General features: G+C 41.9%; 1 protein-coding gene across 10 annotated transcripts in view; it reads left to right on the top strand.

The window, feature by feature from the left end:
- Positions 1-13,307, top strand: part of BCL2L13 (BCL2 like 13) — a 50,561-nt gene that overhangs the window by 20,420 nt on the left and 16,834 nt on the right. For 3 of the 10 annotated variants that reach the window (XR_011464338.1, XM_070371647.1, XM_070371648.1), the window contains exons 3-5: positions 5,120-5,227; positions 8,038-8,194; positions 11,753-11,822. Coding sequence is in view for 5 of the 10 variants with exons in the window: in XM_070371647.1 (XP_070227748.1) it covers positions 5,120-5,227; positions 8,038-8,194; positions 11,753-11,822 (335 nt within the window). In the remaining 5 variants the exon portion in view is untranslated. Of the gene's footprint in view, positions 1-5,119; positions 5,228-6,876; positions 6,906-8,037; positions 8,195-10,054; positions 11,826-13,307 lie in introns of those variants that run through there. The other 7 variants (XR_011464340.1, XM_070371651.1, XR_011464339.1 and 4 more) reach the window with 6 other exon arrangements.

Below are 13,307 nucleotides of genomic sequence, written 5' to 3'. Positions count from 1 at the left end.
ACTAGGTGCAGGCTCAGCACTTGGGGCGCGCGGACTCAGCTGCTCTGCAGCACGTGGCATCCTCCTGGACCAGGGACTTAACTCACGTCCCCTGCATTGGCAGGCGGACTCAACCCCTGGACCACAAGAGAAGCCCTTTATTGAGCATTTTTGATGTGGTGAAACTTAACTTGCTTATCTCTTTGCCCTTGACAGCTTCCCTTTGTGGCAGGTATTGTTTCCCTGTTTCAGTAACAGTACAGGTTCAAGAAGGCTGTTTTCCTTGCCTGAGGTCCTGGGTAATGAACTGGAGTGCTTGGCAGGAAAGCTTTCCTTCCCTTCTATCGAGATGCCTTCCAGAAAGCCAGAAGGAAGAGAGAGAATTTCTTCTAAAGAAATGATCGACCCACAATAATTTTCTGATTTGTGTTTGCCTTATTTTAATAATGTTGCATATATTCTAGAAGTCACTTTACTGACTAGTGTAATTATATTAGTGCCATTGTAGAGCCATCTGAACTACAAATTACTTTAAAAAGGAAAGCCTGTTTTAATTATAACCAACTTTAATTTATTATAAGTCTGTCTGTAAGTGAACTAAGCTAGTCCCTGACATACAAATGCTGTCTGATTGCACTTAGGTAAAGTACTTTGAGTAGTCAGAATTCTATAGCAAAAGCACAGTGATGGTTGTCAAGGGCTGAAGAGAGGAGGTCATGGAGAGTTACTGTTTAATGGGTCTGAAGTTTCAGTTTTACAAAATGAAGAGTTCTGGAGGTGTATGGCAGTGATGGCTGCACAACATTATGAATGTATTTAATACCACTGAACTGTAGACTTAAAAATGATAAAGATGGTAAAATTTGTTAGGTGTATTTTACCAGAATAAAACAAAAAGCCCATACGCCAAGATAGATTTTTATGCTTGACGAGAATTTATAAAGATTACCCTCCTCATAGGATACATTGTCTTGAAATTTTGCATAAGATTGTTTTTGTTTTATGTAATTTAAAAACTTACCAACTTTATTAAGAATCATTAACAAAAATTGCATGTATTTAAGGTGTACAGTGTGATGGTTTCATATAAACATTGATTGTGAAGTGATCGCCACAAGCAGGCTAATCGGCATTCTTTTTTTTTTTATCATCCCCACCCCTCTCCCTTCTGGTAGCTACCTGTTGGTTCTCTATGAGTCTGTTTCTGTTTTGTTATATTTGTTCACTTGTTTTGTTTTTTAGATTCCATTTATAAGTGAAATCATATGGTATTTGTCTTTGTCTGACTTCTTGCACTTAGCATGATATCCTCTAGGCCCATCCGTGTTGTCACAGATGGCAGGATTTCATTCTTTTTAGTGGCTGAACAGTTCAGTTAGGTTCAGTTCAAAGGGTCTGAAAGAGTCGCAAAGAGTTGGACACGACTGAGCAACTGAGCTGAACTGATACACACACACCCATGCTCACTGCAGCACTATTGACAATAATTAAGCATGGGAACACCGTAAGTGTCCATCAGCAGACGAATCAATGGATAAAGAAGGTGTGGCGCACATACATGACGGAATACTGTTCAGCCTTTCATACTGTTCATGGGCTTCTCAAGGCAAGAACACTGAAGTGGATGAGATGGTTGGATGGCATCACCAACTCAATAGACATGAGTTTGAGTAAACTCAGGGAGTTGGTGATAGACAGGGAGGCCTTGGGACCCATGGGGTCGAAAAGAGTCGGACACGACTGAGCGACTGAACTGAACTGTTCAGCCACTAAAAAAGAAGGAAATCCTGCCATCTGTGACAACATGGATGGACCTAGAGGGTATTATGGTAAGTGAAGGAAGTCAGACAAAGACAAATACCGTATGATTTCACTTATATATGGAATCTAAAAAACAAAACAAATGAACAAATGTAACAAAACAGAAACAGACTCATCCAACCATCTCATCCGTTTCAGTATTTATAGTCCAACTCTCACATCCATACGTGATCACTGGAAAAACCATACCTTTGACTAGACAGACCTTTGTTGGCAAAGTAATGTCTGCTTTTTAATTAAATGCTGTCTAGGTTGGTCATAGCTTTTCTTCCAAGGAGCAAGTGTCTTTTAATTTCATGGGTGCAGTCACCATCTGCAGTGATTTTGGAGCCCAAGAAAATAAAGTCTGTCACTGTTTCCATTGTTTCTCTATTTGCCATGAAGTGATGGGACCAGATGCCATGATCTTAGTTTTCTGAATGTTCAGTTTTAAGCCAACTTTTTCACTCTCCTCTTTCACTTTCATCAAGAGGCTCTTTAGTTCTTCTTTGCTTTTTGCCATAAAGGTGGTGTCATCTGCATATCTGAGGTTATTGATATTTCTCCCAGCAATCTTGATTCCAGCTTGTGCTTCATCCAGCCCAGCATTGCTCATGATGTACTCATAAGCAGGGTGACAGTATACAGCCTTGACATATTCCTTTTCCTATTTGTAACCAGTCTGTTGTTCCATGTCCAGTTCTAACTGTTGCTTCCTGACCTGCATACAGATTTCTCAGGAGGCAGGTCAGGTGGTCTGGTATTCCCATCTCTTTAAGAATTTTCCACAGTTTGTTGTGATCCACACAGTCAAAGGCTTTGGTGTAGTCAATAAAGCAGAACTGGATGTTTTTCTGGAACTCTCTTGCTTTTCTGATGATCCATCGGATGTTGACAATTTGATCTCTGGTTCCTCTGCCTTTTCTAAATCCAGCTTGAACATCTGGAAGTTCACAGTTCACAAACTGTTGAAGCCTGGCTTGGAGAATTTTGAGCATTACTTTACTAGCGTGTGAGATGAGTGCAATTGTGTGGTAGTTTGAGCAGTCTTTGGCATTGCCTTTCTTTGGGATTGGAATGAAAACTGACCTTTTCCAGTCCTGTGGCCACTGCTGAGTTTTCCAAATTTGCTGGTATATTGAGTGCAGCACTTTCACAATATCTTTGAGGATTTGAAATAGCTCAGCTGGAATTCCATTCCCTCTACTAGCTTTGTTCATAGTGACGCTTGCTAAGGACCACTTGACTTCACATTCCAGGATGTCAGGCTCTAGCTGAGTGATCTCACTATCATGGTTATCTGGGTCATGAAGATCTTTTTTGTATAGTTCTTCTGTGTATTCTTGCCACCTCTTCTTAATATCTTTTGCTTCTGTCAAGTCCATACCATTTCTGTCCTTTATTGTGCCCATCTTTGCATGAAATGTTCTCTTGATATCTCTGATTTTCTTGAAGAGATCTCTAGTCTTTCCCATTCTATTATTTTCATCTATTTCTTCATATTGATCACTGAGGAAGGCTTTCTTATCTCTCCTTGCTGTTCTTTGGAACTCTGCATTCAAATGGGTATAGCTTTCCCTTTCTCCTTTCCATTTTGCTTCTCTTCTTTTCTCAGCTATTTGTATCTCCTCAGGCAATCAATCATTTTGCCTTTTTGCATTTCTTTGGGGGATGTGTGTGTGTGTGTGTGTGTGTATGTGTATGTGTGTAAATTCTCCAGGCCAGAATAGTGGAGTGGGTAACCTTTCCTTTCTCCAGGGGATCTTCCCAACCCAGGGATCGAACCGGGGTCTCCCACACTGCAGGCCTATTCTTTACCAGCTGAGCCAACAAGGGAAGCCATATATATATATACACACACACTTGGATCTTTTTGAATTATTTTCTTCAGCATGATATCTGGAGGTGGAATTGTTGGATACTATGGTGGTCTGTTTTTAACTTTTTGAGGAGCCTCTGTATTGGTTTCTGTATTGACTGTATCAGTTAAACAGCCACAGGTATCATCTCCATTTTCACGACAGTGTACCACCTTGTCAGTGTTTGTTATTTACTGCCTCTTTGGTAATAGATGCTTTGACAGGTGTGAGGCGTTAATCTCAATGTGGCTTTGACTTGCATTTTCCGGGTAATTAGTGATGTTGAACATCTTTTCATGTGCCTGGTGGCATCTTTGTGTCTTCTTTGGAAATACCTATTGAGGTCCTCTGCCCAATTTAAATTGAGGCTTTTCTGTTTGGTTGTTTTTTTTTTAATGTCTAGCTGTATGTGTTCTTTATATATGCCAGATGTTATTGTTTGCAAATATCTTCTATTCATTAGGCTGCCTTTATACTTTGCACATGGTTTTTTTCACCATGCGAAGGCTTTTTAGTTTGATGAAGTCCCATTTGTTCATTTTTGCTTTTGTTCCCTTGCCTGGGGAGACATAGCCAAAAAAATGCTGAGATCCATGTCAAAGTGCATACTGCCTGTTTTCTTCTAGAATTTTATGGTTTCAGGTCTTTATAAATCTTTAATCCATGGATTTGGGGTTGTTGTGTTTCCATTTTCACTTGTCTCCAGGTATTTTTATTTCCATTTTGATTTCTTCAGTGATCCATCGGTTGCTTAGTAGCATATTGTTGTAGGTAATGTTTTAAAATTTTTATTTATGTAGTTTCAACTAAGATATTTACATAGGCAGAAATGTTCAATCAAATGTCATTTAACCAGATATATATTAACCGGGACCATGAGGGGATCCTTTCTGTTGCATTTCTGGTACAAATACCTAAGGAATTGTATATTTCCCACGACAGAAACCCTTTTGAGGATCTGAGTTTTATTTTGGTTAGCTTCCTCTGTTCTCCTTTGTGTGCTACAGACCAAGCCCTTCTTTCCTTTTACTGCGTGAGAGTAGCTTTTGCCTCACACTTGGTTGTGTTCGTGGTTTTCCTAAGTTGGAAGATACAAATGCTTTGTTGATCATGGGCCTTCTCTTGGAACGCAGTTTGCATGAAGATACGAAGGTAAGGGAACATGATAACCTTTCAGGTTTTCTTCTCTATTATGTCAGAAATGTTTCTGAGCTGTCTTCTTCCTAGCAGCCCAACCGGAAGACGGGACGCAGGCTGAATTGGTGGTTCTGTCCTCACACTGGCCTGAGGCCTGAGCTCCAGTCACGGCTCCTCCAGGGGTGGGCTAGTGGTGCAACCTGCCTGGCCTCAGCCTCCTCATTTTTACAGTTCTCCTAGCCTTTGGCCATGATAATGAGTTTTGATTTTGTACTTTCTGACTTAATGCTTAAACATCCTATCCATGTTCTAATGTTTTCTGTAACCTTTCTTGTTGCTTTCAGGGGTTCAGCAAGATACAGTTTCACAATCTCTGGATCAAGAAGTTTTATTAAAAGTTAAAACTGAAATTGAAGAAGAGCTCAAATCCCTGGACAAAGAAATTTCTGAAGGTCTCTTTATTCTTATTTCCTAGTTAATTAGTGGCTCTGTTGGTGTGGTTTCATTCGTTTTTTTACAGTCAAGTGTTCACAGCATTACATAACTCCTTGGGTCTAGGATTATAGTGGTGAAACTAGAAGGTACCTTTTCCTTTCCTGGGGGATCTGTTTATATTGATAAGTTTCTAAAATATACGCAGCAGATGAGATGGACCCTTTTCTGGTGTTAAGTATTGGATTAAACAGTCATGTTAAGGTACTTTCCGTTCAGTGTGATTTGTTATCTTTATATTAATAATGTTAGAGAGCTGTCAGTGTGCTGCCTTCCTTCTCATGGATGTACTGTAGATGGTGGTCGCAGCACTGTGCCTGTGATTTTATGGCACAGACTTTGTGCTTAACATTAAATCGTAAACTTTAAAAATCCATATATCAAACGAAGATTTACTCAGTCTTTCCCTTATTTGTGGAGAGAAGCATTTGGGTTTTTTTTTTAATTATTTTTATTTTACTCTTGGCTCTGCTGGGTCTTCGTGGCTGCACACAGGCTGTCTCTAGTTATGGTGAGAAGGCGTGCTCTTCACTGTGGTGCCTTCTCTTACTACAGAGCGCAGGCTACAGTTGCGGAGCAGGGGCCCAGTTGCTCTGTGGCATGTAGAATTTTCCCAGACCAGGGATTGAACTCATGTCCCCTGCGTGGCAGGCGGATTCTTAACCACTGTACCACCAGAGCAGCCCTGGGTTATATCTTCCTTTACTTTCCATAAATAATTTTTGCAGCTTTATTGAGATATATACCAAAAATTTATCCATTTAAAGGTATACAGTTCAGTGGTTAGTATAATCACAGAATTGTACAGCCATCACCACAGTCTAAAATTGGAACATTGTTCACATCCCCAAAAGAAACCCTGTAGAAGGTAACAGTGACTTCCCATCTGCCCCCCGCCCCCCAGCCATATCATCCCCAACTAATCTGCTTCCTGTCTCCATACATTTTCCTGTCAGGGTCTGTATGTACGTGGAGTCACACACTGAGCAGCAGCTTGTGACTGGCTTCTGTCACTTAGCAGTGTTTTCAAGGGTCATCCACACATACCCACGTGTTTGATTTGATAAGATTTTATTTACTTATTTGAGTGATTTGATTTTGATTGATTTGATGGAATGGGATCGGATTGATTTGATTTGACTGAATAACAGGGACTGTTGTAAATTAGTGTTTAGTGAGGTGGTGGTGGGCTGTGGGGAGGGGGAAGCTCTCTGGGACCCTGTGGTAGATCTCAGTCTTCAGTGGGCTTATGCCTCTGGACTGAGAACTTCACGCCGATTTCTGGGTTTTTTCCCCTCCCCCTCAGGTGAGATAGGGTGGCTAGAGCAGGTTGGAGCTGGCAACAGGCACCTCAGAGACACTGTGGGTCTGCTCTCAGGCTACCGCAGTAGAGCAGATGTTTTAATAAAAAATCACATGCATTTTTGGCTTCTCAGTGCATATGAAAGTTATGTTGGCAACATACTGTGTTACACTAATTGTGCAGTAGCATTGCCTGGATTTACTTAATTTATTGATGGGATTAATTCAGATCGATTAGATTGGATTATGAATGGATCGTATTGATGGGATTTGATTGATTTGATTTGCTTCCCCTCACTGCTTGTAGGATCATAGTTCTCCAACTAGGGATCAAATCTAAATCTAGGCCACTGGCAGTGAAAGTATTGGTTGGAACTAGTGGACCAAGGAGGAGAAGGAACTGGCAACCCACTCCAGTATTCCTGCTGGAGAACCCTGTGGACAGCGGAGCTTGGTGAGCTGCTGTCCGTGCGCTCGCACAGAGTTGGATACAGCTGAAGCGACTTAGCATGCATGCATGCATTGGAGAAGGAATTGGCAACCCACTCCAGTATTCTTGCCTGGAGAATCACAGGGAGAGAGGAGCCTGGAGGGCTGCCGTCTGTGGGGTTGCGCAGAGTCGGACACGACTGAAGCGACTTAGCAGCAGCAGCGGTGGACCAGGGAATTCCCTGCCCAGTAATTTTTAAAAAGAAGAAATAGAAATCATGTGTATAAATCAGCTCCCTGTTAGTAAGGAAAGAATATAAGTATAAATTTATAGAAAATTAGAAACTTAACATTAATCTTCTTTTATTTTCCTTTCCTTACATTTAACTGATTGATGCTTCAAACAGGATGCAGGGCAGATTCCCAGGACAGCACGCCGCTTGTCCCCACAACCAGGGGTTATATGTCCTGTCTGCTCCCTGGACCAGCATGGATTATTACTGCAGTCAGAGCAGGGCTGCGTCTGTGTAACAGGGAGTGAGGAATGGAGGAGGGGCTGGCTCTGTGGGTGGGCAGAGTGCATGACTGTGAGTTTAAAAGTTTGCTCTGAAAGAGAATGAAGGTCACGAGGTCCTCTGAGGGGGAAAAACTGATGAGAATCTGGTTTAAGAAGAGCCACATTTCTAGAGGTGAAAACAAATCGTCAGACCCCCCTGGGTGATGGGCTGGGAGAGGCTCTCCTTCGCCATCTTGGTTGGAACGGGTCTGCAGTCATTCACAAAGCTGGTCTGAGCATTTTGACATGTCATGTTAGCCCTTTTCTTCTCTTGAAACTGAGATTTTCCATAAAAATCTTTCTTTAAGAAAATCTTTAAATAGGGCCTCTTGAAAGAAAGATTAATGCCCAGTAACGATCGTCTGACGTTTTCAGTGGCTTACACTATGCTATGGTTCCCAGTAGTCCGCATCCTAACCCCCTGGGCTTATAGCACAACTTCTCACCTGCTCATTCATGAGGGTGCACCTTTTGCTTCTTCAGCCTTCGCCAGCACAGGCTTCGACCGCCACACCTCGCCCGTGTTCAGCCCCGCGAACCCGGACAGCTCCGTGGAGGACTGCCTGGCCCACCTCGGGGAGAAGGCGGCGCAGGAGCTGCGGGCGCCTCTGCTCGGGGCCTTGCAGACGCTGCTCAGCCGGTGAGTGCCTCGGGCAAGTCCCCACCGCTCCACGCTCTGAAGGCCTTATTTAGGTGAACAGTGTCGCTTTTCTCACTTGCCTTCATTTTTTCCTTTTTTGCTTTCCCTAATCCTCTCCTTTTTCATTTTGAGCAGTGATGTAATTGTTCCAGCATGAATTTGACTGTATTTATTTGTTGGACTGTCTGGTTTCAACAGATGCTTTCCCTGGTTGTAACTGCAGGCTGTTTCACTGGTCCTAACCACTTTTTACCACCACTGTCCTGGCCAGCATGACTGGAATGGCTGGGTCTCACACACTGTACGGTGGGGTTGGCGTTGTGTCAGCTTGGGGCGCCCGGATGTGGCTCAGCTTTGGGTTGCACACCTGCCCGTGGTGCTTCTGCCACACTCCTGCTGTGGGAACTTCTCTTCCAGCTGTCAGCCAGAAGCAAGAAGCTCATCGTGAAAGTCTATTAGCAGAAAGCCAAGTCATTTATTGAAAATCTTAAAAATTCCTTTTCCTTAATTCTTTGCTTAGAGTTGTTAAGAAATTGGTATGAATTAGAAAAAAAATGTCTGTCTTAATAAAGATTGACTGCAGTTAACACAAGGTGAAGACGGTTCCTTTACTAAAAGGGCCAATATTCAGGTGCCAAGTCACTGTTGTAGTAGGTGATCCCTTACCTTGACAAAGCAAAGTGTGTATGTTGCCATTTGTTAGAAGGAAGCAATTTGGGTTTAAGGTGAATTCCGTTTGTTTCTTCATATTCTAGTGACATGAGTAAATGTAAAAATCCAAACTATACATAGGAAACAGTGAAATGAAAATCATATCTAGATTTTCTTAACTTTATACATAGAAAGTTTTAAAAATAAATGTGGGGACAAGATCCTGGGTGTGGGAATTACAACTTCCACAGAAAATGTGGAGGTGCAGCCCAGCAGTGGCTTATGGAGTGTTTGTTGGGGGCGGGCGCGGTCAGGCAATTTCCAAGCTTCTGACGCGAGAGGAGCCGTACTTTGATTTAGTTTATGTGTGGAGATTTCATCTTAGATTTGAATAAACCTGCTTTTTGGCCAAAATAAACATAGAAAACTTACAAAAGCGGTTAGGACTGGGATTAAAGTAACTGAGAAGCATGAGACAAAACCTGTTCCCAACCTTGATGCAGATTTTTTGTATCAATCATTTCCCTCTATCTCAGTTTCTGTGTTAATTTTAACTTTACTGGGATATTATTAGTTCTCTGAGAAACAGTATAGTTTTATATATGTACAATTACATGAAGGACAGGATTATATGTTTTCGGAGTCCTTTTCATGATCTACAGGAAAAGATGGTACCTTTTCACTGCAAAGTAAATTATATTTTTAAAAAATACGGTCTTGGGTGAATATTTGTTTTGTTTTCCCAGTAGCTTAACAACTCTAAAAAGTTACTAATACCTTGAGAATAACTGATGGTGAACTACAAGTATTATACAGGTTGGTGGCAGTATCTTTTAAGGTAGAAAATACCACTTATTCCTCCAGTTTTGTTGAAGTAGAAAATTAATTGTGAACTCTTCACATAGCCAAGCACCAGCAATTTGAAGGTTTTTTTCCCCAAATTGTCCTGGCTGTCCAGTGGTTAGACTTTGCAGTTTCACTACCAAGGGTACAGCTTCAATCCCTAAGATCCTGCAAGCCTCACAGCATGGCAAAAAAGAAAGATCTTTAAATTTAAAAAGTTCCTCCCCTCAGTCTTCTTCTTTGCAGAGTCAGGTCGCTCATTAGATCGGGCTGGTTTTTCAGGCTGCTTGTTTTCTGTGTTTCAATTTCCCTTGGAGCGTTTTAATCTGCTGAATCTCTAATGTGCATATATGTGTGTACATACAGCGTTTCAAATCATGTTTCATTCTGGCGGATGCTAACGTCATTTAGCCTGATAAACTCCCCGTCAGGACCCCTGTGCCGCCCAGCAGCAGCAGACAGTTCAGTTCAGGAAAGGACGTGAAGGGACTGAATGCCCAAGTAGAGCTGCAGGGAGCACGTGGGCAGCAGATGGTAGCCTGTTTGCTGGAGTCCAGTGTCGGCCCAAGTCTTCCAGCTGTTCTCCGGGTACTTCAGTGGAAATGTGACAGCAGGAAGGTCGTACATAATATCTTACTGGAAGGGCCACCCATGGTGTTGGTACTTCAGTGTCCCGGTGGTACGCTGTCGCACAGACTTACAGAAGAGGGCCACACGTGTGTCAGAGCTGTTCTGTGTAATGTCCAGACCTGTGCGCTGTCCAACGGGAAATGAAGGTCACACGTATGTAACTTGACATTTTCTAGCAGCTGTGTAAAAAAATTAAATGTAGATTTTAAAATACATTGTATTTAACTCAGTGTGTTAAAAATATTCTAGTTTTAACATGTATCCATTACAGAAATCATTGGTGAGCTATCGTAGGGTCTTTTTTCTTAGCGAGTCTCTGCCATCCGGTGGTTCCTCTCCCGTTGCAGTCCAGATGCTGGCCAGCTACCAGGGGCATCACTGCCATCGTGACCATGTCAAAACCCTGATTCAAAACAGGGACCTTGTGGCCTTTGGAGCCAGAGCTCATTGGGTGTGAATTCCTATTCTGTGTTGCCCTTTGCCATCTCTGTGGATTTAGGATAGTCTCTTAGCTTTTCTGAGCTTCAGTTTCCTAGTGTGTACTAGGATATATAAAGCACAAATGTATTAAAATGTAAAACATCACAGTAAGCTACCAGGAAGTGTACCTGTTATAAGTCTTAACTGTTCAAAAGACTGAAGTGATCAGGTTGTTCAAAGCAGAAAATGCCTTTGGAGTGAATTTTACAATCCTTTAAAAGCAAGATTCCTCTCCTTTTTTTAACATGTGTGTTAATTCTTTGCCCACAAAAGGTGGGTGGAGGTAAATTTTTATTAAATCTGTTATGCAAGCACTTGGTGCCTTCACCTTGCTGCCAAGTATCTGTTGTGGTTGTTAATTTGCACAGAAACCCAGGCATAGAACACAGCACTCACATCCCCTCAGTAGATGAGTGTCTGTGTGACTGGAATGGGCAGGAGAGCCTTGGCCTGGAGCTGGCGTCAGTGACTCCAGATTTAAAGTAGCATGTTTATTTGCCTTCTTATGCCTCCAATTTGAACAGTCTTCCAGTGACAATATCTCTGTAAGTTTTAAATACTTTACATTTTTTGCCTTTAGGAGTTTATATTGTTGTTTTATATTAACAAAATCATTTTTATTGTTTGCTCTTACTTGATTCTATTAATAACTGTATATATTTATCTGCAACATAGAAATCTTATTGGATAAGATTCAATTACAAAAATATTGTTATTTTTCTTATGTTGTGAACTGCTTTCCCAAGCTGGTAGCATAAATCTTACCTGTAGAGAATGCTTAAAGAAAAATGCATAGCAAATGGTAAAAGCCAGTCTCATAGAAAATTATCTGTTGAATCATCTGTGTTACTTTAGTGCAAGTTCTACAGCAGAGTAGTGACTGTATATTTATTCATCTGGAAATTTAGAATTTTCCTTCTTTGTGACACAGATTTTTAAAAAAAATCCCTACAGGCCAGTGACATATCAGGCATATCGGGAATGTACACTGGAGACCACAGTTCATGCCAGCGGCTGGAATAAGGTATCAACCAAGTTATCTTTTCTGTTACAAGATTGTAGTGTGTTAATGATAAAGTCCAGGAGGGGATTGTTAGCATCGTGTGAGAGCTCATTGTTCCATGAACCCAGCTGTGTTACGTGGGTGTGTCTGATGAAGGCTGGCCCAGAACCGAGGGTGCTGTCGTGCTCTATCTTCCTTCCATCTGTCCTGAATCCCCATTATCTCTTCATTTCTCTCCAGACGGTTGTTTGTGCACAGGTGAGTATGTTTTTGGGGAAAAGCACAGGCTCCATTTGGGACGGCTTCTGGGGTTCTTACAGGAGGAGCCTTGGTTGTGCTGATGTTGACAAGGTGTCTCATGCCATGTCTCATCTGAGTGTTGCAGCTGTCCCCTCAGAGGGGGCAGAAGGGACTTCATTAGCTTTTGTCTTATTAGGTCAGGTGAAGAATCAGTTATAAAAGAAAAGTTCTTGCTTAAGACCCCTTGACCAGTACATGTTAGAACCAGCACTGGAGCTGAGATCTGATTCCCACTTTAGTGTTTGGTGTCTTTCTGCTCTCCCTTGCTGCTCACCCACTGTTTCAGGCCATGTGGTCCACTTGTCACCTTGTTGAGGCAGAGTCTCGGGAGAGGTGGTCTAGGCTCATCCAGTTCACCAGGAGGAGGTCTGGCCCTTAGTGATGTGGTGCTTGGGATGAGAAAGTGCAATACAGTTATTTTTATAAGTAGCCCCTCTACTGAGAATTATACTGCTATAAGCCAGACTGTGTGACTTCATATATCTAATTGATGTATATTATTTTTACTCACCTTAATACAGGCTTTGAAGGCATTAGAGCATAATCATTAGCATCATGGGCCTGTAATCGGACTTGTTTCTGTATCAGCTTTGCCACTGACTAGGTGCACATCTTAGGGCAGGTTAGTTAAGCAGGTGAGGTCTTGATGTTCACATTTGTGACATGGAGACCATACCACTAACCTCAGAAGTGTTACTAGAACTGAATGACATCATATGTGTTGAGTGCTTGTTTTAGGGCATCATCTGGCACCACAGTGAGCACTCCGCAAACAGTGGCTGTTGTGTTAGCTTTGACACATGGAGCCTTGTTCCCAAACAGTCGCTGTTAGAGTTATATTATGTTACTGTGAAAGAGTTGTTAGAATATCTGTTTCACTTACTTTATGGAATAAAGCAAACCTCTCTTATGAACACTTGAAATAGATTTTATAAATAAAAGTGAGCTTGGTTATGATGTATTTCTTTGTATATCCAACAGCAAATAATTGAGATCCCTAATATCACTAGCCTTGTCCCCTATCTTACGTTTTTATCCTATTGCCCTTAAGATTGTTACAGTCAGCTCTTGTTTGTCTCCCTTTCCGCATCCTATGGTTATCCAAAAAAATGCAAGTAACCCCAGTCTTCATGTTTCCTCCTCACCCATCCTTTTTCCCCACCACCCCATTCCCTAGTTCATTTCAGTCCCTTACCTGAACCACAG

This window comes from Bos mutus, chromosome 5 (genome assembly GCF_027580195.1).
Source record: "Bos mutus isolate GX-2022 chromosome 5, NWIPB_WYAK_1.1, whole genome shotgun sequence".
Taxonomy (NCBI): Eukaryota; Metazoa; Chordata; class Mammalia; order Artiodactyla; family Bovidae; genus Bos; species Bos mutus.
Note: the sequence above shows the minus strand (reverse complement) of the source record. Positions and strands in the feature narration are given on the sequence as shown.